This window comes from Pongo pygmaeus, chromosome 23 (genome assembly GCF_028885625.2).
Source record: "Pongo pygmaeus isolate AG05252 chromosome 23, NHGRI_mPonPyg2-v2.0_pri, whole genome shotgun sequence".
In the NCBI taxonomy this organism is placed as follows: domain Eukaryota; kingdom Metazoa; phylum Chordata; class Mammalia; order Primates; family Hominidae; genus Pongo; species Pongo pygmaeus.
The window spans coordinates 50,348,605-50,372,243 of NC_085931.1; the positions used below are offsets into that span (position 1 = coordinate 50,348,605).

At 53.7% G+C, this 23,639-nt stretch overlaps 1 protein-coding gene across 1 annotated transcript in view; it reads left to right on the forward strand.

Moving 5' to 3' along the window:
• TAB1 (TGF-beta activated kinase 1 (MAP3K7) binding protein 1) overlaps nt 1–15,418 on the forward strand; it is a 32,619-nt gene extending 17,201 nt beyond the window's left edge. The window contains exons 4-11 of the mRNA XM_054470152.2: nt 289–375; nt 1,215–1,353; nt 2,253–2,366; nt 3,046–3,157; nt 5,591–5,735; nt 10,270–10,492; nt 11,587–11,749; nt 13,581–15,418. Coding sequence (XP_054326127.1) covers nt 289–375; nt 1,215–1,353; nt 2,253–2,366; nt 3,046–3,157; nt 5,591–5,735; nt 10,270–10,492; nt 11,587–11,749; nt 13,581–13,788 — 1,191 coding nt within the window. The 3' untranslated portion in view covers nt 13,789–15,418. The remainder of the gene's footprint in view (nt 1–288; nt 376–1,214; nt 1,354–2,252; nt 2,367–3,045; nt 3,158–5,590; nt 5,736–10,269; nt 10,493–11,586; nt 11,750–13,580) is intronic.
• Nucleotides 15,419–23,639: the final 8,221 nt, after the last annotated feature.

Genomic DNA, 23,639 nt, shown 5'->3' on the forward strand with positions numbered 1-23,639 from the left:
GCTCTTAGCTTCTGCAGTGTCTCCTGCCTCCTAGCCCTCTGCAGTGCCGCCTCTGCAGGGCGCACACCCCTGTGAGGCTGAAGGGCTTTGTCAAAGACATTGATCTGCAGGAAGCAGCTGGTGCCTTGCAGTGCTGGGCCAGAGGCAGGACTGACATGTGGGAAGCTCCATCACACAAGAACCTGCAGTGAATACAGCGAACCTGTTGCTGTTATTAATAGAGGGCATTTTAGCACCAGTGACAGTGGTGTTTTGAACCAGCCTTTGCCCTGTCCTGTGTCCCTCTAGGCCTTCGATGTGGTGGAGAGGAGCTTCCTGGAGTCCATTGACGATGCCTTGGCTGAGAAGGCAAGCCTCCAGTCGCAATTGCCAGAGGTAATTTCCCCAGCCAACACCCAGGGGAGTAAAGTCCAGGCCCAGCTTTGCAAGGAGCATGGATGGACTCATCTACTTTATCTTGACATTACTGGGCCAGAGCAGCAGGAGTTAGGGAGCAGTTCCTGATGGGGGACACTGGTTGTGGCCACAGGTGAGGGACCTCGCTGCTCTGCTGTGGGCAGCTGCACACTAAAGCTCAGCAGTGGCTGGGCAGTGGTGGATATGAGGAAGGGCTTTTCCCAGTCCTTCGACCTGAATGGGTCCCCACCCTTGTCACCCACCTGCTCACATCGCCCACTACCACCTGCAGCGCTTACCTCTGTGCTGTGAGTTAGGTCATCTCCGGCTTTCTGGAAGAACCTTCCCCTGGCGCTGCAGCGCAGGCTTCATCTTGGCTGTGCCATGGACCATATGTCTGTCTGTCCTCCGGGCCCTCGGATCTTTGCTCTTAAGAGCAAAGGGAGGCCAGGCACGGTGGCTCATGCCTGTAATCCCAGCACTTTGGGAGGCCGAGGTGGGCGGATCACAAGGTCAGGAGATCGAGACCATCCTGGCTAACACGGTGAAACCCCATCTCTACTAAAAATGCAAAAAATTAGCCGGGCATGGTGGCGGGTGCCTGTAGTCCCAGCTACTCGCGAGGCTGAGGCAGGAGAATGGTGTGAACCTGGGAGGCGGAGCTTGTGGTGAGCTGAGATCATGCCACTGCACTGTAGCCTGGGGGACACAGCGAGACTCCATCTCAAAAAAAAAAAAAAAAAAAACAAAGGGAGGGAGAGGGCTAGGAAGATGGTCCAGAGTTCTGTCCTGCCCTGACCCTCTGTTGATGGTTGTAGGGAGTCCCTCAGCACCAGCTGCCTCCTCAGTATCAGAAGATCTTTGAGAGACTCAAGACATTGGAGAGGGAAATTTCGGGAGGGGCCATGGCTGTTGTGGCGGTCCTTCTCAACAACAAGCTCTACGTCGCCAATGTCGGTGAGCCCCCTCCTGTCCCAGGGCAGGGAGGACTGGGGAGAGGTCAGCCGCAGGGGTCGGTGCGTTGTTTGACAATCTGCTTTCCAGACACTTCACGCACTTTAAACTCAGGGTCTCCTGAGACCATTTGGGTATGTCCCTCTCCACAGCGATGCCTCAGTCCCAACTGGAAGGGAGAAAGGACGGGATGGGAGGCAGGCGTCCTGGCCTTTAGTCCCTATTCGGTGTCTTAACTCGTTCTGGACGAGTCGTATCCCATTCTGGGTGGCCTTGGGGGCCGCTGCTTCTGGAAGAGGTTACCTGGCCATGAAAAACTAACCAGTATGCCCATGAACAGCTGCGAGATGGGGCTAGGTGATAGGGACATTGGGGTTTGTGAGAAGACCAGACAGGTGCAGGTTTCAGTAGAAAGAACTCTGTAGAGACCCTTCTGATGATGCTGCCTTTTTTTAATACTCTAGTGGAAAATTTTCCACAATATAGAACAATAGAGTGACTGATATTTAATGAACATTCATGTGCCCATCCCCAACCCCAGCAGTTATCAACTGTGGCCAGCCTTCTTTTACCTGTGGATTTTTGTCCCCATGTTCACTATTTTGAAGCAAACACCAGACACTGTGTCATGTTATCTGTAAATATTGCAGTCTGTTATCTCTAGAGAAGAGGTCTGTTTTATTAAGATCATAATCCTGTGATTACACTGAAAAAGTTAAACCCAATTCTTTCGTATCATCAACTGTCCCTAACTGGTGACTCACCCCGTTCGTCTGAGCCTGTTTTGCCCATTTCAGGTATTTCCACGTGTGAGATGCCTGCTTTTTCCCTCTCTGCCTTCCCAGTATGCCCTATTTCTCTCTGTGCCTGGTCTTTGCTTAGCTGTTCACATTCTGCCACAGGTACAAACCGTGCACTTTTATGCAAATCGACAGTAGATGGGTTGCAGGTGACACAGCTGAATGTGGACCACACCACAGAGAACGAGGATGAGCTCTTCCGCCTTTCGCAGCTGGGTGAGTGGGGAGAGTGGGAGCGGAAGCTGATCCCTGTGGGCTCACCCTTCGCCTGCCTTTGGTGGTGGGGTAGAGAGGCATGTGGTAGAGGGGCTGTGATCTTGGGCTCCCCAGCCAGCCTGCCTGAGGTTCATTCCCAGCACTGCCGCTTACTGGTTGGTGATTGGAACTTAAACTTAAGTTTTCTGTGCCTCAGATCCCCCGCTGTGTAATGAGGATAATAGTAACCTACCTCAGGATGCTAGGAGGATTCAGTTAGTGCATGTGAAACGCTTCCTGGAGTGCCTGGCACACAGGAGGCACTTACTGTTATTGGTGGAGACTGAAAGAGGCCAAAGAAGTCCAGGGAGCTCGGCTGCTGCCGAGCTGCTCCTTCCCTTTCCAGTGAGCTCCAGGCAGGTGTGGGGCACACGGGATGGGCAGGGAGACAGCAGGCAAGCTGCTCTGTGCCGGGTGGTGCCTGGAGGACGGGCTCTCAGTGAGGTGTGTTGTGATGGGTGTGGGGACTGAGGACACCAGGGACTTTGGGTCAGCTGCTCTCCCAGGCGCCCTGGTGTTGTCTTCATTTCCTATTCAGTGGGTCCTTATTGCCTTTTTCCCATGACTGTGTCTCTGTCCCCTTCTTTTTGTTCCTCTTTGTGAACAAGGAGCAGGATTGTTGCACTGTTTTCCTCCGTAGGCTTGGACGCCGGGAAGATCAAGCAGGTGGGGATCATCTGTGGGCAGGAGAGCACCCGGCGGATCGGGGATTACAAGGTCAAATATGGCTACACGGACATTGACCTTCTCAGGTAGGTGCCAGCCCAGCTGTCCCCTGTGCTTGAAAGAAAAGAAGGTCCTAGGGAGGCCAAGATGGGAGGATTGATTGTGCCGGGAGGTCGAGGCTGCAGTGAGCTGTGATCATGCCACTACACTCCAGCCTGGGCAACAGAGCAAGACCCTGTCTCAAAAAAAAAAAAAAGGTCCAGAAGGCCTGGGGCAGATGCAGACTGTAGGCCGCAGTGACAGACGTGCAGTCAAAGTAGTTCAGAGCCCAGGCAAACTCTTTCTTCCTCCCAGAGAGGTTGGTTTGGGGCAGGTTAGGCCCAGCAGGCCAGGAGTTGGGTACTGTAGAAACAAGCGGTGGAGTTGAGGAGCTGGGCCAAAGCTGAGGGCAGCAACCAGTGCCACAAGGGAGGCAGGCAAAGCCAGAGTTGGCATGGGATGGACAGACCAGGCCTGTTGGTTGGTGCTGCCCATGGCTGCAGCAGAGGTGTGAGATGAATTGTGTGTTTCCCTCTGAGGACACCTCCTCTGGACGTCACCCCAGGACTCATGGCAGCAGAATGGGCAGTCATCATCACAAGGGCAAGCCCGTGCAGAGTTCTGGATGTACCTTCTTTTATGCATTCCCTACTCAGGCCCCCTGAGGCAGTCACTGCCATTACCCCAGAGGCATTTTCATAAGAGGAAACAGGCATGGAGACATCAGGCAGCCCACCCTGGTCATGGGGCTTGAACACAGGCAGCCTGAATTTGGAATATGTGTCCTTAACCGCTAGGTAACCTGTATGTGAAGTGTTGGTTGGGGAGATAGGCACGTCCACTTGCCTGATGCCAATCATGGCATTTAATGTCATGGCCAAGGCTGTTCCCAAAGCCAGAGCTCCCATCAGCGGAAGCCTCATGGCCTAGAAAGTGCGTGTTAGAACTCCTTGCCCTCACGCGATCTTAGGTAACTGAGTGTCGAATGTTTGTCCCTAATTTGTGGGATCCTGTTTCCTTTACTGGAAAGGACATCCATAGTTTGAAACACTTCAGACAGTGCTGGGGTCTATACAGGGAAGGGAAGTCTTCCTACACCAAGCTCTAGGACTCGCTGCCTCCCCAGAGGCTGCTAGTTTCTTGTGTATCCTGCTCCAAAATCTGGCCACATGCACGTATACACACACGGTGTCTGTGTGTGTGTGTGTGTTTGTGTGTGTCATGGGGGCCAAGGAACCTGCATCCTTTTCAGAACACCCAGGTGCTGGTGTGTCCTGCCCCTCCCAGGTGCTGGTGTGTCCTGCTCCTCCCTCTTTTCTTTTTTTTTTTAAACCCTAAGGTATAATTGGCATATGCAAAGCTGTGCCTATTTCATGCATACAACTTGATGAGTTTGGAGATACGTTTACACATCCCTCACTGCTGTCATTAAAGGTGCCCATCTCTTCATTCTGCTCACCTGTAGTTAGGCTGGCGTCATTCTTTTTTTTTTTTTTTTTTTTTTAATTTTCTTTTTTTTTTTTTCTTTTATTATTATTATTATACTTTAGGTTTTATGGTACATGTGCGCAATGTGCAGGTAAGTTACATATGTATACATGTGCCATGCTGGTGCGCTGCACCCACCAACTCGTCATCTAGCATTAGGTATATCTCCCAATGCTATCCCTCCCCCCTCCCCCCACCCCACAACAGTCCCCAGAGTGTGATGTTCCCCTTCCTGTGTCCATGTGTTCTCATTGTTCAATTCCCACCTATGAGTGAGAATATGCGGTGTTTGGTTTTTTGTTCTTGCGATAGTTTACTGAGAATGATGATTTCCAATTTCATCCATGTCCCTACAAAGGACGTGAACTCATCATTTTTTATGGCTGCATAGTATTAGGCTGGCGTCATTCTGTGTAATAACAGCTCCCAGGACCCAGCCCTGGCTGATGGACCCTCAGGAAGTTCTTAGACTCTGCTTTTCTGGATGGTGTTGCCAGCACCTCCTCATGTACTTACCTCCATGTGCACACACATGTGCTGGCATGTAATGACTCTGACCCCAGTCACTAAAGGATCCCTGTACACATGGAAAGTATCTGGGGTCTCAGCCATCTGTTTTGGAAAAGCCCAAATAATAGCAAGAGGCATGGGCTCCCAGGAATAACCCCTCCCTCTTGCTGTCCCACTCCCTGCCCTGCCACCACCGGACCCTGTAAACAGGATGTATGGAACAGGCCAGAATCGGGCATTCAACCTTTGCCATCCTGACCTCAGCTGCCTGCCAGTTTTTATGGTCCTCCAAGCTTTATTTTAGCAGCTGCTGTAAGAAGATGGGTCTGTTTTTCTGACCTTCTCTTTCTCTCTTTCTTTTCGTCTTGTCAGGTTGTGTGTTTTATTTTACATTCTGGGCATAGATTTCTCCCCTCAGCAGAATCAGCATCCACCTGGGGGCTGTTCCAAGCAAAGCTCTTCCTTCTACTCTCTCCCCATAGCGCTGCCAAGTCCAAACCAATCATCGCAGAGCCAGAAATCCATGGGGCACAGCCGCTGGATGGGGTGACGGGCTTCTTGGTGCTGATGTCGGAGGGGCTGTACAAGGCCCTAGAGGCAGCCCATGGGCCTGGACAGGCCAATCAGGTGAGTTGGGCCCAGCCACGCCCATGGCTGGAGAGCGTGGCTGGTCTGCATGGCGATGTGCTCACCCTGCCTTCTAGCGCTGTGATTCTCAGAGGCCGTCACCAGACATCCCTGGGTTCAAAGCTGGTGGAAGGAGAATCCCAGCTGAAAACACCCATCCCACCCAAAAACTTGACTCATTTTAGGCTTGAAGCAGTGTGAGTCCTCAGGGCCTGAGCAAGGCCTGAAGGGAAGAGGGGGAGATGGATGTGAATTGCTATGGGCACGGCATTACTCTGGGACGGCCAGGAAGGGGCCAGGGCCAGGAGGAGAGCACAGAAAGAGATGTGGCCTGCTGCACAGAGCTGTGGCTGCAGAGTCCCTCCCACACCCATCACTTCCTGCCAAGGGCCTGACGGCTTTACTGCCCTCACTGAGTGGCAGACAATTTATAGTTTGCTTCTCATCTCTTTTTTTTTTTGAGACAGAGTCTCACTCTGTTACCCAGGCTAGAGTACAGTGGCACGATCTCGGCTCACTGCAATCTCCGCTTCCCAGGTTCAAGCAGTTCTCTGCCTCAGCCTCCCAAGTAGCTGGGATTACAAGCATCTGCCACCACGCCCAGCTAATTTTTGTATTTTTAGTAAAGACAGGGTTTCACCAGGCTGGTCTCGAACTCCTGACCTCTTGATCCACCCACCTTGGCCTCCCAAAGTGCTGGGATTAAAAGCATGAGCCACCGCGCCTGGCAGTTCACTTCTCATTTCTACAGTGAGGATGGTAACATCTGCCTTTGTGAGATCGCAGTGAGGTTAGGCGTGGTAAACATAGGCCCTCAGCCGAGAGCTGCTTATTTTTCTTATACCTTGGAGTCACCAAAGTGTGACTTCAAGACAGTCATGCTAGGGATGGTCTCAAAGGAAAACTGTCTTTCCCTGACCTCCTTGGATTGCTGACTGGCTAAGATAAGTTCAGTTTGTGTTCCTCCTCCTTTCTGTGATTCTTGTAGGAAGATAACTTTTTCTGCTTTGACTTTTTTTTTTTTTTTTTAAGACTCGCTGTGTAACCCAGACTGGAGTGCAGTGGTGTGATCACGGCTCACTGCACCCTCAACCTTCTGGGTTCAACCGATCCTCCAGCCTTAGCCCCCGAGTAGCTGGAACTATAGATGTGTGCCACCACACCTGGCTAATTTTGGTTGTTTTCTTTGTTTTGTTTTTTTGGTAGAGACAGGGTCTCACTGTATTGCCCAGGTTAATCTCAAACTCCTGGTCTCAAGCGATCCTCCTACCTTGGCCCCCCAAGATGCTGGGATTATAGGCATGAGCCACTGTGCCCAGCCTGCTTTGTCTCTTTTGATTAAAAATCATGTATTGGCCGGGCGCAGTGGCTCATGCCCATAATCCCAGGACTTTGGGAAGCCGAGGCAGGCGGATCACTTGAGGTCAGGAGTTCGAGACCAGCCTGGCCAACATGGTGAAACCCCATCTCTACTAAAAATACAAAAATTAGCCAGGCGTGGTGGCAGGCACCTGTAATCCCAGCTACTCGGGAGGCTGAGGCAGGAGAATCACTTGAACCCAGGAGGCAGAGGTTGCAGTGAGCCGAGATTGTGCCATTGCACTCCAGCCTGAGCAACTGTCTCAATCAATCAATCAATATCATGAGGAAAAAGTCTTCTTTAAAATTTGAGAATTAATTTTTATTTCAATAGCTTTTGAGGTACCAGTATTTTTTTGTTATAGGGATGAATTATGTAGTGGTGAATTCTGAGATTTTAGTAAACTAGTTATTCAAATAGTGTACATTGTAACTAATGTGTAGTGTTTTCTCCCTAGCACCACTGCCACCCTCCCGCCTTGAGTCTCTAAAGTTCCATTATATCACTCTGTATGCCTGTGCATTCCCATCATTTAGCTCCCACTTACGAGTGAGAACATACAGTTTGTGGTTTTCCACTCCTGTGTTACTTAGAATAATGGCCTTCATCTCCATCCAAGTTGCTGCAAAAGACATTCTTTCTTTCCTTTTACTGGCTGAGTAGCATTCCATAGTTTATAGATACATTTTCTTTATCTGCTCATTAGTCAATGGCCACTTAGGCTGGTTCCACATCTTTGCAATTGTGAATTGTGCTGCTATAAACATACATGTGCAAGTATCTTTTTCATATAATGACTTATTTTCCTTTAGGTAGATGCCCAGATTGCTGGATTGAATGCAGATCTACTTCGAAAAAGTCTCAAGTGCCTAACTATCCCCTGTTCCCTGTGTTCTGATGTCTTTCTTTCTTTCTTTTTTTTTTTTTTTTTTTTGAGATTAAGTCTTGCTCTGTTGGCCAAGCTGGAGCGCAGTGGTGCAATCTCGGCTCACTGTAACCTCTGCCTCCCGGGTTCAAGTGATTCTTCTGCCTCAGCCTCCTGAGTAGCTGGGACTACAGGCATGCGCCACTACCACACCCGGCTAACTTTTGTATTTTTAGTAGAGATGGGGTTTTGCCATGTTGGCCAGGCTTATCTTGAACTCGTAACCTCAGATGATCCACCTGCCTTGGCCTCCCAAAGTTCTGGGATTATAGACGTGAGCCACCACGCCCAGCCTGTGTTCTGATTTCTTTATCTGTTATATAAGCTTACCATTCCTTCCAGTAGCCTTATAACATAGAGGGACAGGGGCTTATTTCCAGGTAGAGTAGGGAATTTGGGGTCCGTGGAGTTCAGGGTCTTGCCGGAGGTGAGGTTGCTGCTTAGTGATGAAACCGAGCCCACCAGGACCAGGTGCAGGTCATTTCCTATTACCTGTCCCTGCCCTCCTGCCCCGCCCAAAAGCAACTTTATGATGGTGAGAAAGTGATACATATTCAATGGGAACTGTGCTCCGATACCCCTACAACCATTCTGTTTTTCACTGTCAATACAATACTCAATAAATTACATGAGATTCGGCTGGGTGTGGTGGCTCACGCCTGTAATCCCAGCACTTTGGGAGGCCGAGGCGGGAAGATCACTTTAGGTCAGGAGTTTGAGACCAGCCTGGCCAACATGGTGAAACCCCATCTCTACTAAAAATACAAAAAAAAAAAAAAAATCATCTGGCGCATAGTGACACACGCCTGTAATCTCAGCTACTCGGGAGGCTGAGGCGGGAAAATTCTTGAACCTGGGAGATGGAACTTGCAGTGAGCTGAGATCACACCACTGCACTCCAGCCTGGGCAACACAGTGAGACTCTTGTCTCAAAAAAAAAAAATTACATGAGGTTCAACATTTTCTTATATAATAATGAAAATAGGCTTTGTGCTAGATGATTGTGCCCAGCCGTAGGCTAATAGAAGTGTTCTGAGCACATTTAAGGTAGGCTAAGCTAAGTGATGATGTTCAGTAGGTTAGGTGCATTAAATGCTTTTTCTTATCTTTTTTTTTTTGAGTTGGAGTCTCACTCTGTCGCCCAGGCTGGAGTGCAGTGGCTCGATCTTGGCTCACTGCAAGCTCTGCCTCCCGGGTTCACGCCATTCTCTTGCCTCAGCCTCCCGAGTAGCTGGGACTACAGTCACCCGCCACCACGCCCGGCTAATTTTTTGTATTTTTAATAGAGACGGGGTTTCACTGTGTTAGTCAGGATGGTCGCGATCTCCTGACCTCATGATCCGCCTGCCTCAGAATCCCAAAGTGCTGGGATTACAGGTGTGAGCCACCACGCCCGGCCAAATGCTTTTTCAACTTAGGATATTTTCTTTTTTTTTTTGAGATAGAGTCTTGCTCTGTTGGCCAGGCTGGTTTCAGCTCCCTGCAACCTCCATCTCCCGGGCTCAAGCAATTCTCCTGCCTCAGCCTCTCAAGTAGCTGGGATTACAGGTGTGTGCCACCATGCCGAGCTAATTTTTGTATTTTTAGTAGAGACGGGGTTTCACCATGTTGGCCAGGCTGGTCTCGATCTCCTGACCTCTGGCAGTCCTCCCACCTCGGTCTCCCAAAGTGCTGGGATTACAGGCGCAAACCACTGTGCCCACTCAACTTAGGATATTTTCAACTTACAGTGGGTTTGTCAGGACATAGCCCCATCCTAAATTGAGGAACATCTGTATACTAGACAGGGACTTCTCTGAGGTCAGGGACGCTGTTTTCATTCCATATCCCCAGTTCCTGACAAAATCCTAGCATTTATAACATCGCCTACAACAAGGTTGTTCCAGGAAAGAGTGTTTCATAATAGTGACACTTGCTACTAGGCTTTTTAGTGGCTGGCAGAGTGCTCTCACACCATTGTTAGTTAATCCTCATATTCACCCAGTCAAATGGATGTTCTCCCCATCCTAGAGGTGTGTACCCGACAATCAGAGCAATCACAAGAGCACGCACTTCCTAATGAGAAAGTTCCAGAAGGATTATCCTGAATACCTTGAAAGGCTCAGATTGCAAACTTGGCTGGCAGGCACTTCCTTCACCTGCTGGGCTGTTGACCACTAAATCTCCTGATTTTAGGCTCTGAGATTATGGCCCACGCCCCGCAGGCCGCACCTCATTCCTTACCAGGTTCTTCTTCCCCCCTCCCCCAGGAGATTGCTGCGATGATTGACACTGAGTTTGCCAAGCAGACCTCCCTGGACGCAGTGGCCCAGGCCGTTGTGGACCGGGTGAAGCGCATCCACAGCGACACCTTCGCCAGCGGTGGGGAGCGTGCCAGGTTCTGCCCCCGGCACGAGGACATGACCCTGCTGGTGAGGAACTTTGGCTACCCGCTGGGCGAAATGAGCCAGCCCACACCGAGCCCGGCCCCAGGTATGTGTGCTGTGCAGACAGGCAGTGCCTGAGGATGCCATCTGGGGGCCAGAGGTGGGTGCAGAGCCCCCAAGGCTGCTTGAAACGGAGATGGAGTCAGGAGGCCTGGCTCTGAGTGGCTCTAATTCAGGTTCTCTGATTTTTAGCCTCTCTGAGCTGCGTGTTGATTTTTGCTTTTTTGTCTGTAAAATTAGGTTAATACCACCTGCCCCGGCAACCTCCCAGAACCTGAGTGCCCCAGCAAGCAATGCACAGAGCCCTGAAGCCACATAATAGAGATGATGGCCACACTGATTGAGTGCCTCACTTGTGCCAGGCACACAGCCTGCCTTATTCCCTTCAGTCCTCATGGGCAACCCTAAAGACAGGTGGTACCCCTGTTTTCCAGAGGGGGAAACCGAGGCTGAAGAGTGAAGGGACCTGGAAGAGATTAGGCATGTGGACAGATGGTCAGGCCCCAAGGCCTGTCTGTCCCTGGGCTGCACTGGAGCAGGGCAGGGAGAAGGACGTTTTGCTTTCTACCTATGTCATTCTTCAACCAAGTTCTCAGAAAAAGAGGTGGCTGCACTCTCCCGTGCTCCCCTCAGTGCTGCTCAGCACTAAGACCTTCGGTTCCTGAGGGCTGCATTTCTTTTTGTTTGCTTTAAACAAGCAAACCTTAGATAAAGCTCAGGCATCCACAGACAGATTTGTTATCCCATGGACACAAGGGTTATTGGAGTTTCTCTGGCCTGTTGTTATTGCAACCATATTTTTATTGGGTCAGCCTCAACTGGGAGCAAACTTATCCTCTGGATTAAAGCATCCGTGGGAAGCCAGGCAGTAACCCTTTCCTTGAGGCAACTCAAGCACCAGCAGGATTTACTGCTACAAGAAGTTCTCAGCCCGGCCTGGAAGAGTCTCTGCCAAGGGACACTCCTCCTGAGCTGTCCCAAGGGGCAGGGGGCCGCACTGGGCTTGGGGAGCCAAGCATGGCCGCCACCCACACTCAGCCCTCAGGCACCACGCCGTCAGGCCATGGAGCAGCTTTGCCCCTGCTACCCTGGGTTTCTCCTCAGCTGCTGCCTGAGGCCCCCACTCTCTTCCTCCCAAAGCTGCAGGAGGACGAGTGTACCCCGTGTCTGTGCCATACTCCAGCGCCCAGAGCACCAGCAAGACCAGCGTGACCCTCTCCCTTGTCATGCCCTCCCAGGGCCAGATGGTCAATGGGGCTCACAGTGCTTCCACCCTGGACGAAGCCACCCCCACCCTCACCAAGTAAGTCCCTCCCCCACTGAGCCACCCCCAGCCCTGTCACCCCCGTGTGTGTCCTGTGGCACCAGGACAGAAATGGCCATGGGGCCAAGGCTTGTGGATGAGATGCCCTGGGGTCTGGAATTCCCCAGCTCTGTGCCTGGTGAGGGAGGTCTCCCTAGAAACTGAGGCAGGTGGGGTTTTTGGTCAGGTGGCTGATGGTCCCAGCCTACTCATATTTTCTTGTGGGCCCATCTGCTGGTTTCATTCAGTGGAAGTTCTCTTTCATTCCCCACCTTGGTGTGATGTGGGGTGGCTTCCTGTGGTGTCCTTGACTGGGGACATTGTCTGGCCTGTACTGGCTTGTCAGAGCCCATGCTTTCTGGCTAACGTGCCTGATTTTAGCTTTGAAGTGAGTTCTCTGGTTTTGGGGCAGGGGGCGAGATAGAGGCAGCAGCCTGAGGGGGATGCGGCCAGGCCCCCTCCAGCCGCAGACCTGCCTGACAGGTCTGGAGTACACCCTACCCCCTTCACTTCCGTAGACTGTGCACCCCCCACACCAGGGGACCCAGATCTGGTTTCCACATTCCAGCCCTGCATGGAATGATAGAGATGCCACACCCAGCCCACTCTGAGGATGGAGTGCGCAGGATGTGGCCAGTTAGAAAGGCCCTGGAAGGGGGTGGGCGGCTTGTTTGCCTCTGCCTCATCAGGGGGCCTTCCTTTCCCTCTGCCTCTGGGTCATGGGTGCTGCGACTGCTGCCACAGGGCTAGAAAGGCCTGCCAGGCCGAGCAAGCTCTGTGGGCATCCTGAGTGCAGTAGGGGTGGCCTCTGCACACCCCGGCCGGGCTGCCTGGAGGAGTCCTCCAGCTGTGTCCACAAAGCAGAGTGTGACCGCTGTGGCCCTAGACAAGGCAGCACAACCCACTCTCCTCCTCTGCCTGTGTTCCCCACTCCTTTCAGCATCTGAGCCATAGTTGGTCCCACCATGGGCCGGCCTGTGCTGGTGCTGGGCAGCGCTAACAGGCAGTTCCAGCTGTGATAGAAGGTGGGTGCCCGTCCCCACCCAGCTGATGAGAAGAGAGTGAAGGGGAGGGGGGCGAAGGAAGGTTTTCTAGAAGAAGACACCTTGTCCGCCCTGCTGAGTAGGGCCTGGGTTGGGACGGGTTTAGAGAGATGGTAATGGACAGCCGGTGGCTCAGCTTCACCCGAGGAGCTTCCTGTGACGACGGGGGTGCTCGCGTGGGTGCTGGCCCATCACGGCGTCTCCAGCCACTTGTGGCTATTAGACGCTTGAACCGAGGGTTCCATTTTCTTTTTTTTTTTTTTTTTTTTGGGATGGAGTTTCACTCTCGTTGCCCAGGCTGGAGTGCAATGGCAAAATCTTGGCCTACTGCAACCTCTGCCTCCCAGGTTCAAGCAATTCTCCTGTCTCAACCTCCTGAGCAGCTGGGATTACAGGCGCACGCCACCATGCCTGGGTAAACTTTTTTTGTATTTTTAGTAGAGATGGGGTTTCACCATGTTGGCCAGGCTGACCTCGAACTCCTGACCTTAGGTGATCCACCCGCCTTGGCCTCCCAAAGTGCTGGGATTACAGGCATGATCCACTGCGCCCAGCCCATTTTCTTTACCTTTAGTTCATTTAAGTAGCCACATGCATCTAGTGCTTTAAAATTTGACTTTTTATCTGTTCCTAAGAACATCTGGCTGGGCCAGCTCCTATGGTCGCCTCTGCCAGAAAGGCCTGTGGCCCAAAGGGCTGGTAGAGGCAGGGGCCATTCTATCCCCACTCTGTCCCAGCCCCCTTGACCCGGCTGCTCCTGATTGACTCCCTCCCCTGTTGTTCTGCAGCCAAAGCCCGACCTTAACCCTGCAGTCCACCAACACGCACACGCAGAGCAGCAGCTCCAGCTCTGACGGAGGCCTCTTCCGCTCCCGGCCCGCCCACTCGCTCCCGCCTGGCGAGGACGGCCGTGTTGAGCCTTACGTGGACTTTGCTGAGTTTTACCGCCTCTGGAGCGTGGACCATGGTGAGCAGAGCGTGGTGACGGCACCGTAGGGCAGCCGGAGGATGCAGCCCAAGCAGGGCCTGGCATGGGGCAGGACAGGGTCCAGCCTTTTCCTAACATCTGCCTGTGCCACAGCAGCCAGCAGGTGCCCCGTCCTCTGCCCACAGCAGACTCTGTCGCACGGCTCTCCAGGCAATAGAGGGTGTGAGTGCAGACTGGACCTGTGGTTCACACCTTGTCACCACCCAGGAAGCTGAAGGCCACCTCCTCCCATATGGCCTCAGCCAGGACCATCGCCCTTTCTCAGAGCAGAGGGCCAGGTATAGAAACCGCAGTGGGCCTGCAAGCCGCCCGAGCCTCCCCAGCAGCCTCCTGCAGAGGAGGAAGAGGCGCCCTGTGAACCCTGAGTGTCGCAGGCCCAGCAGACCCTGCTGTCCCAAGCCCACCCCTCCTCCCACCGTCACCTCCCTCACCTCGGGACAGTAGCCCTCCACTTTTCCGGCCTCTCAGCCCTGTGCTCCTGCATCCAGAGTGGAATCCAGGCTGGTGTCCACATCTGTCCCTGGGCCCCATCCCTGGACCTGCCTTGGTTGTGTCATCTGTGGTAAACGTTCAGGAGGACCAGGGCAGCATCCGGGGCCTGGGATGGCCACAGAAGGGGCAGGCCAGGTGGAAAGGAGCCAGGGGGAAGTGGTCTAAGAGACCTGGAACTGCCAGAGGATGGCGGCCTGGGCTTCCCCAGAGCCGGGCGTGTGGGAGAGGTGAGGACTGGCCCCGGCGGGCTGAGGCAGGGGCCGCTCTCGTCAGGCCTGAGCCAGGGTGAGCCAGTGCCTGCCTTGCGTTTTCCTTCTGGTGCTGCGAAGACCATAGGCTGGCAGGCAGCTGAGATGAACTGTCTTTACCACTGATGAGGGGCCTCTACCGGCTGAGGGTAGCAAGCAGCGGTTGTGAGTCAGGCTGGGGGACTCGTTTGAAAGAAAGAAGAGTGGAAAATGGTTCCAGGAGGAAAGAGGTTCTTTGAGACACACTACCGTGGGAGGCATAGGAGAAGGGTCGGGCTGGCCCGGCCCAGGGCCTGAGTTAAACTATTTCGCACATGTTCTCTGCCTTCGGTGGGGAGGGGGTGCCACCAGGGCTGTCCGCCAGGATTGCACTCCTGTTTCAGAGGAGGAAGCAGGCCAAGCCACACAATCAGTGGGGCAGCCAGAGCTCAGACCTGAGCCATTTCGTCAGTATCCAGGACCCCCCAGATTCTCCACGCCCTCCCCATCTCCCAGTCTCCCTGCCCCCTGTGCCCCAGACTGGCCCACCAGGGACTGGCCGCTGTCGCACAGCCTCCAGGGTGCTTGGTCTCTGCAAAGTCAAAGGCCTGACAGCTCTGTGGCCCGGGAATCCATTTTCCTGTGCTGGTGTGGAACCAGGGAGCTGTGGGAAGCCACAGCACAAATGGAAGAAAAACAGGTCTCAGCCCAGGGTCCTCGCTCACTCCCTCACCCCCCACTTTGAAGCCATCTCCGTTCTGCAGGTGAGAGGATTTAAAGTCAGTCATAAAGGCTTGAGAACAAAAGGAATTCTCTTCCAAGAATGCCTCTGTGGTGCTGTTTGGTCTCTAGAAACAGGGTCAGTTTTTTAATGTAGTAAAGAAGTAATAAATGGTGGCGTTACACATTGTGATATTAATAGCGCTGTTGCTCATGTTTCCTGTAACTCGCAGTGGCCCTGGGAAGTGGACGCCTCCCCTCTTCACTGCCCTGGAGGTTCAAGAAGTCAGCTCGCCAGGCTGCTAAGTGGCAGGGCTGGGATTTGAACCCAGGCCTTCTGGCTGCATTCCACGCTGCCGCCCCCACAGCCCCGGGGAAACATGGCTTGCCTGTTACCTCCTGGGCCCACTCTCAGACCCAGATGTGTTCATGCACATCTGGAGGGGGTGACAGTTTTCCCTGCTGCAGGCCAAGCCCTCTGGCCCATGACCAGTGGCAGGGCTGTGGTGCCAACTCCACTCTGCTGAGAGTGAGCCTAGGGTCTTGGTGTGTGAGTGGTGCTGTGGCCACCCGGTGCTCAAGTCACCAGGGCGGAGGCCTTGCCCTCTTGCCAGCTAGTTTGCTTTATTGGGTTTTGCTTTGGGGAAGGATCTTCTATAAATACCAGTCCATAGAGCACTTCATCCTGCTTTCTGGGACTTAAGAACTCATCCCTCTAAGAAGAGCCTCTGCAACAGAAACCGAAACAGTGCATCTGCTTAGGAACAAAGCCACGCTCTGTCTGGTGTGGTCAGAGGGTCCTGGATGTCCCCCCCTCCACTCTGCTGGGCAGGGGCTGTGCCTGCGGAGCTTCCTTCCAGGATCTGTCCTCCTCAGCTTCCCCAGCCGAGCCGCCAGGGGTCCTGAGGACCACCATGGCCCCTGAACACTCCTGGAGCTGTGGTGTCAGCCCTGCCACCTGAGAGAGAGAGAGAGAGAGAGAGAGACATGGTGAGTAACTGAGGCACAGACAGGGTCAGGCACAGTCCTGGTCACAAGTGGCCACCATGCAACTCTAGGCCCCAGGCCTCTCCCAGCACTTGCTCTGCCCTAAGCGTGTGGGGCCGGGTGCTGCACTGTTGGCTTTACGTCCCCTGTCCCCAGCCTTGGTGTTACTTACTGCACTTGAGCCTGTCTCCTGGAGGGAAATGAAGGTGAGAGGGACACTGTTTCAGCCAAGAGGGGAAGCTCGGAAATGGGTTTGAGGACTTAAGGGGCCAGGAGTCAAGGTAAGCAATGTGAATGGCACAGCAAGGCGGAGCTGTGCAGCCCTGGGCGAGTCACTGCCACCGTCTGTGTCCCCAGGTGGCGTCTGACACAAGGCGGGCCAAGGTGGCCCTCTCCAGCCTGTCTGCCTCCCATAGCCTCCGTGGGGAAAGCACTGAGGCAGGATCAGATGGAACCAGAGAAGCCCATCCCCCACCCCGTGCCCCCTTGTTCCTTAAAGACATCAGTCTCAGCCGGCGCAGTGGCTCACACCTGTACTCCCAGCACTTTCAGAGGCCAAGGCGGGAGGATCGTGAGGTCAGGAGATCGAGACCATCCTGGCTAACACGGTGAAACCCTGTCTCTACTAAAAATACAAAAAAAATTAGCCGGGCGTGGTGGCGGGCGCCTGTAGTCCCAGCTACTCAGGAAGCTCAGGCAGGAGAATAGCGTGAACCCAGGAGGCGGAGCTTGCAGTGAGCCAAGATAGCACCACTGCACTCCAGAGCCTGGGCGACAGAGCGAGACTCTGTCTCAAGAAAAAAAAAAAAGACGTCAGTCTCTCCCAAAACCCAGCTAGGTTGCTGGCTTGATGGAGGTCCTGGCCCTCAGAAATCCCGTTGTCCCAGGACAGGGGCAGGTGGGCTGAGGGCGCCGCAGCACCCGTGAGCCATCTTCACTGGGAGTTGTACCGTCCTGGTCTGGTCCTCTCATTCTCTCATGAGCCGGGAGCTGGCAGCAGAGCCAGGAGCGGAGCTGCAGAGCAGGCTCCCCACGATGCCCGTGTCGGGATGTTCCTGCCAGTGGCAGTGAGGGCAGTGGGGCCTGTCTGGAACAACTCCAGGCTGCTCAGACATCAAAGGGAAAAGCACCTGATTGTGCTGTTTGCGGGGCTAGTTCCTTCTTGTCCCTCAGGTCTTAGCACAGATGCCCCCTCTGGAAAGAGCCCTTCCCTGGCCCCCACCCTGCCGCCCCCTGCCCGTCTCCCTGTTGTTTCCTCCATGGGACACTCACTCTCAGCCTGTATCCGTGTCGTCTCTCACCTGCTCCATGGGAGCAAGGGCTTTCTCTCTCTTATTCCACTAGGTCCCAGCCAGGCACGCAGCAGCCCCTCACACAGGCATGGCATGAGTCAGGGAGGAAGGGACAGAGGGAATGGCCGTGTGACCTTGGGCAGTTACTTGGGCTGGCTTTTCATGTACAAAATTAGGCGACGACCCACTTAGATTGCTGAACACATCGAGTGGCCGTAGCTGTGAGAAGTGAGAGCTGCCCCTGCCCTACTGATGGGGAGACAGGGACAGGTGACAGGAGCGTTAGCCAAGGTGTCCACCTGTCCACCACATACCTATGGGCACCCTTGTGCCATGAGGGCTCAGCCTGGGCCCTGGTGGAAGCAGGTACCGAGTCGATGCTACCTGCAGCCTCATCAGAGCCTAGCTCTTGGGCAGCGGGTGTGGTTCTGGCCTCTTCACAGCCGAAGCGCAGACAGGGGCTGTGGGCCAAGCTCCTGAAATTTCCGCCGACAAGGGCATCTTTCATGAGTCTTCCTTCTGGGCCCCCTGTTTTGAAACCAAACAAGGATGCAGATCTCTGCCAATCCCGATGAGCTCGGCATGAGCACAGGCTCTGTTCCCACGCGGAGGTGATGTCAGCCCCGAGCAGAGACAGGCGCTTGGCATTCCATGAGCCTGGGCGGCCGCGTCAGGGACAGACACAGTGTCTGACAGCCGGCTTTGAGAAATACTGACACCAGTTCACAGACTCCATTCCTGCCTTCAGGGACCCCCAGAAAGGTGAGAGGACGGTTGTGTGACCAGTCACCTGATCCAGCCCCTTCTTGTCCTGGTTCTTCCATCACAGAGGGGCCAGGGCAGGGCAGGAGTGGGCCTGAGAGCCCATGGCTGGTTTCCACATGTGCCGTGATTAAGCTCCTGCACTCGGCATTTCAGTAAAGCCATCTTGTGGTACAGACGGTGCTGACACCAGAACCTTCCGTGGATCCAGCCTCCTACCTCTGGGCACCTGCTGTGTGGGAGTCACTCCCCTCCCCCAGCCCTGAATGCTCCTCCAGTCATCCCAGTAGCTCAGGGCTGGCCCCTGGGATGTGTTTAAGAACATGAGTGGACAAATAGACGGACTGCCCAGAGCAGGGTTTCTGGGACTTCGTTGCAGGATATGTCATCGCCCTGCAGAAAACTACCCCCACCCTAGGACCCCCCGAGTTTTGGGGTTTGTAAGAAATTACATGTCTCATTTATTTTGAACAGGTGAATTTTGCGGTCAAATTCTTGTGTTCCATTTTAGTACAAAAATAGCATTATCTTTTCAAAAGTAACATTTTGAAATTACTCGTCAAGTAAATTGATGCTTCAGGAAGAGCTGTGTCAATCCTGTAGGTTTATAGACCCGCGCTTCACAGGAAACCCCGGCAGGTCCCCGGCTGCGGGTCCCAGGTGATCCTAATGAAACTCTCCACTGCTCAGGGCCAGGTGCCCTGCTGGGAGCTTGCAAAGCCTTCATTCCACTCCCGCGGCCCTCACCCAGCCCCTGAAGAGCAGCGATTTGTGTCTGAAGGTTCGCTGGGTCCTACTGCTGGCACCCATTTTACAGATCTGGAAAAGCAAGCACAGACCAGTTAAGGAGCTTGGGCAGAGGGACTGGGAGACAGCTCAGCTCTGTATCAGAAAGGGCTTTCTAAGCGTGCATGCTGTTGCATGTAAGCGGCTCCCTGTGGGTGGTGGGCCCCCCCCGCACCACCACCCTGACATCACAGGTGTAAGCAGCCACCGCACACACTGGGTATCACATGGGCCGGGGAGCCTGGCTCTACAGCACAGTCCTTTGGCCATGAAGACGGGGTGGTACTGAAGATACAGAGTCCTTGGCTTGACAGGAGGTGGGGCTGACAGCCTCCCATCTTCCAGCCTGCCCCAAGACCACGTGACCTTTCCTGACCTGGTGCTTCTGTAAGTCCCACCTCCCCGGGTGCCCCTGGGCGACTTTGGCCCATAAATCTCTCTGATCCCCATCACATCTTCAAATGAAGTTTTACAGCTCAGCTTTAAAAAGAAAAAAAAAAAAAACTAGTAGGTTCTGGCTGGGCACGGTGGCTCACGCCTGTAATCCCAGAACTTTGGGAGGCCAAGGCAGGTGGATCACCTGAAGTCAGGAGTTCGAGACCAGCCTGGCCAACATGGTAAAATCCCATCTCTACTAAAAATACAAAAAAGTAGCCAGGCGTTGTGGTGCATGCCTGTAGTCCCAGCTACTTAGGAGGCTGAGGCAGGAGAATCACTTGCACCCTGGAGGCGGAGGTTGCAGTGAGTGGAGATTGCACCACTATACTCCAGCCTGGGCAACAGAGCAAGACTCCGTCTCAAAAAAAAAAAAAAAAAAAAATGAGTTCTAACTATGTTCCAGGCACGTAGCTGACATGTAATATCTCATTTAACCTGGCAAAGAGTTGGTATCCGTGACCCTATTATAGAGATGAGGAAACCAGGCCTCAGAGAGGTTTAGAAAGTTGCCCAAGATCACACAGGAGCAAAGATTTAAACTCTGGACTTTTCTCTATGTGCCATGAAGTTTCCTCCTGATTTTCAGAGACCCTTCCAGGCCTGCGAGCAGATTTGACAGCCATCCCTCAGTGCCAACTAAACCTGCTGGGCAGCCTGACCCCAGGGTAGGAAGGAAGTGCCTACACCAAGGGGCCCTCTGGGAGCTGAGATCATCCTGGGGTTTTGTTGCCTGGTCTGACTTGTGCACTGGGATCTGCTCGTGCCAGGCCAGGCCCCACTCCCCCCCTGGGACTGGGCAGACCCCCTCCCTCATGCATCTGTGTCCACTGAGGCTTCCCTCACCTAGAATGGCCCATCCTTCAGGACCCAGCTCACTCGCATCTTCTCTCCAGGGACTCACCCCCCCAAGGCTGTCCTCTGATCTGGTGAGCTCAGGGCTCTTGGAACTTGGTGTGCAGTGACTCTGGGGTTCCTGGTTAGGACCCATGTTCTCTAGGTCCCAGCACCCTACACAGGGCAGTGTTTGTGACACTGGGCCCAGCTATTCTGAGAGAAGGAATCCAACCTTCCATCAGGCATGGCCCGAGATGTGGGTGGCCCTGTGCATGGGGCATGGATGCATTGTGACTTTCATGGGCCTCTTCTGCAAAAAAAAATTTTAAATTATACTTTATGACTATTGGTAGAAAGATAAATATATTAATACATTAAAATTTCTCTTTGAGTAAAAGTTCATTTTCTTCTGTTTTAAAGGTAAAATATTTCCACAGCCCCCTGAAAGGATGGTGGGCCCAAGGGTTCATGCCTGCTGCACCTCATCAGGAGGGTGGCCTTGACTCAGGGGGAACAGCAGGGCCTAAATCAGCCTCTTCAGTGCGGTGGCCTGCAGCTAACGTCCCCATCCCAGCCTTCCTGAACTTTCAACCACCCTGGGGCCTCAGACCCAGGAATAAGATCCGAGAACGGTGGGGGGGGGGGGGTGCTGAGGGGGGAGAATCGCTTGAGCCTGGGAGGCGGAGCTGCAGTGAGCCGAGATCGTGCCACTGCACTCCAGCCTGGGTGAGAGTGAGACCCTGTCTCCAAAAATCCAAGAAACTTTCAAGAACAGGTGGAAAGAAATCCGGAGATGACGGAGAGGGATGTCCCCTCGTACTCTGCTCCTTTCCTCCAAGCCTTTGCCACGGCTGTGTCGGCTTCCTGGTGTGCCCTCCCTTTACCTCTAGCCAGCAACAAAGCCTGCCAGCCACCAGGCACCAAGTGTGCAGCCAAGTAGGGGCTGAGGCTGGCAGGGTGGAGAGAGGGGAGGCAGTCAGAAAGTCTCTGTTAATACTCCGGCCCTGCAGGGGCTCAGTCTCTGGGGAAGATAAAACTACACCTGGAAGTCTGGCCAAAACGGCCAGAATGGGCCCTGAGACCCAGGCCAAGGGGAGACCCCTTCTGTCTGACGAGTTCCAGAACCTTCCCAGAGCAGGTGGGCTCTGCACCGGGCCCTGGAATGCTCCTGAGGGGTCTGGGCTTCCTGGGACTGACTGCCAGGCTCCTCCTGTGCTGGCAGCTTTGCTAAAGATGACTGACTAAACACATTCGTCCACTTTCCCTCCCTCCTCAAACCCCCTTAAAACAACAGGGAGGGATTTCTCCCTCCCTCTGCAAATCCCTCCCACTGCTTTCCCCCATCCATCCCTCCCTCCCTTCCTCCTTCCCTCCATCCCTTTCTCTTTTCCTCCTTCCCTCCCCCCTCCCTCCTTCCTTCCCTTCTCCCTCCTTCCCTCCTTCCTTCCCTCCCTCCTTCCTTCCCTCCCTCCCTCCCTCCTTCCCTCCCTCCCTCCCTCCTTCCCTCCCTCCTTCCTTCTCTCCCTCCCTGCTTCCTTCCCTCCCTCCCTCCCTCTTTCCCTCCCTCCCTTTCCCTCCCTCCCTCCTTCCCTCCCTCCCTCCTTCCTTCCCTCCCTCCCTCCTTCCTTCCCTCCCTCCCTCCTTCCCTCCCTTCTCTCTCCCTCCCTTCCTTCTTTCCTCCTTTCCTCCTTTCCCTCCCTCCTTCCCTCCCTCTCCCCTCCTCCCTCCCTCCCTCCCTCCTTCCTTCCAGGTATAAACCCACAAGGTTGTAGCAGTCAGGATAGAGACAACATCCACACAGGTTTTGAAGCTGAAAAGTCGACATAGAGTGGCAACTGACTTAAGGGACACAGAAGTTACATCCCAGGTGTGTGATGGCAGCTGAGCACCAGTGTGGTTTACCCTGAAGAACCACGGGAAGCTCAGTCTGAGCCAGCAGTCCCAGGTGGGGGCAAAATGAGGCGCAGTCAGGTCCCCGGACTCCCACCCAGAATGGCCAGGCAGTCCCCTCGTCCGCTCACCAGAGTGCACTCAGAGATAGCGGCACTGCCACGGCACTGGAAGCAGAGCTGCCAGGTGCTTCTGGGCACTGGGACCCCGTGTGCCCTGCCCAGCTCCCAGCACACAGCCCAGTCTTCACCCTCCAGCAGGACACTGAGGCTCCTCGCTGGAGAATCTGACGCACAACAAAATCCTGAAAATCCTGACATGGGGGGGTCCCTAACAAGTACCCCCCACCTCCCTTCAGTGAAATCAAGAGTCTGTGTATCTATAACTAACTTTCTTTTTTTTGTTTTTGTTTTTGAGGTGGGGTCTCGCTCTGTCGCCTAGGCTGGAGCGTAGTGATTCAGTCTTGGCTCACTGCAACCTCCGCCTCCCAGATTCACGTGATTCTCCTGCCTCAGCCTCCCGAGTAGCTGGGATTACAGCCACCACCACACCCAGCTAATTTTTGTATTTTTACTAGAGATGAGGTTTCACCATGTTGGCCAGACTGGTCTTGAACTCCTGACCTCAACTGATCCACCCGCCTTGGCCTCCCAACCCACCTCAGCCTCCCAAAGTGCTGGGATTACAGGCGTGAGCCACCGTGCCCAGCTGTATCTAGAACTTTTGATAAGCAAAGCAAATGTTAAAAGATAGAAGGAACCAGCCATTACCATATGAGCCAGTAATTCCACTCCCAGGAAACAAAAACATACAGAAACAGTACAGAAGTGTTCACGGCAGCATTACTCATCATAGCCGAATGTCACAAGCAACCTAGATATCCATCCGAAGATGAGAAGCAGACTGTGCTGCCTCCACGCCACGGAATAGTATTCAGCCGTGAAAAGGAATGACACTGACAGGCCACCACATGGAAGAGCCTCAAAATCACTGTGCTAATGAGAGAAGCTGGTCACAAGAGGTCACATGTATGATTCCTCCTAGAGATGCCAGTTATAGGCATATCCATAGAGATTAGAAAGCAGGGCTGGGGGGAAAGGGGAAACTGCAGAGACTGGTAACAGAGCCAGCATGTTTTTCTGGGGTGAGATGTTGGTGAATGCATTGAGTGCCACTGACCTGCAGTTTTCAAGTGGTTAATTGTATGCTATGTGAATTTCACCCCAGTGAAATTGAGGAACCAGCCCAAGGCTTCCTCTGCTTGGAAGGAAGAACTCTAGGTGGCTCCTCTGGACTCAGAAAGCACCTGAATTGGTCCTCTAGGATGACGAGTCCAGAGAGAGAGTGTGAGCCTCACATGCCGTTGTATTATTTCATTTCATTCCACCTTATTTTATTTTTAAGACAGGGTCTCACTCTGTCACCCAGGCT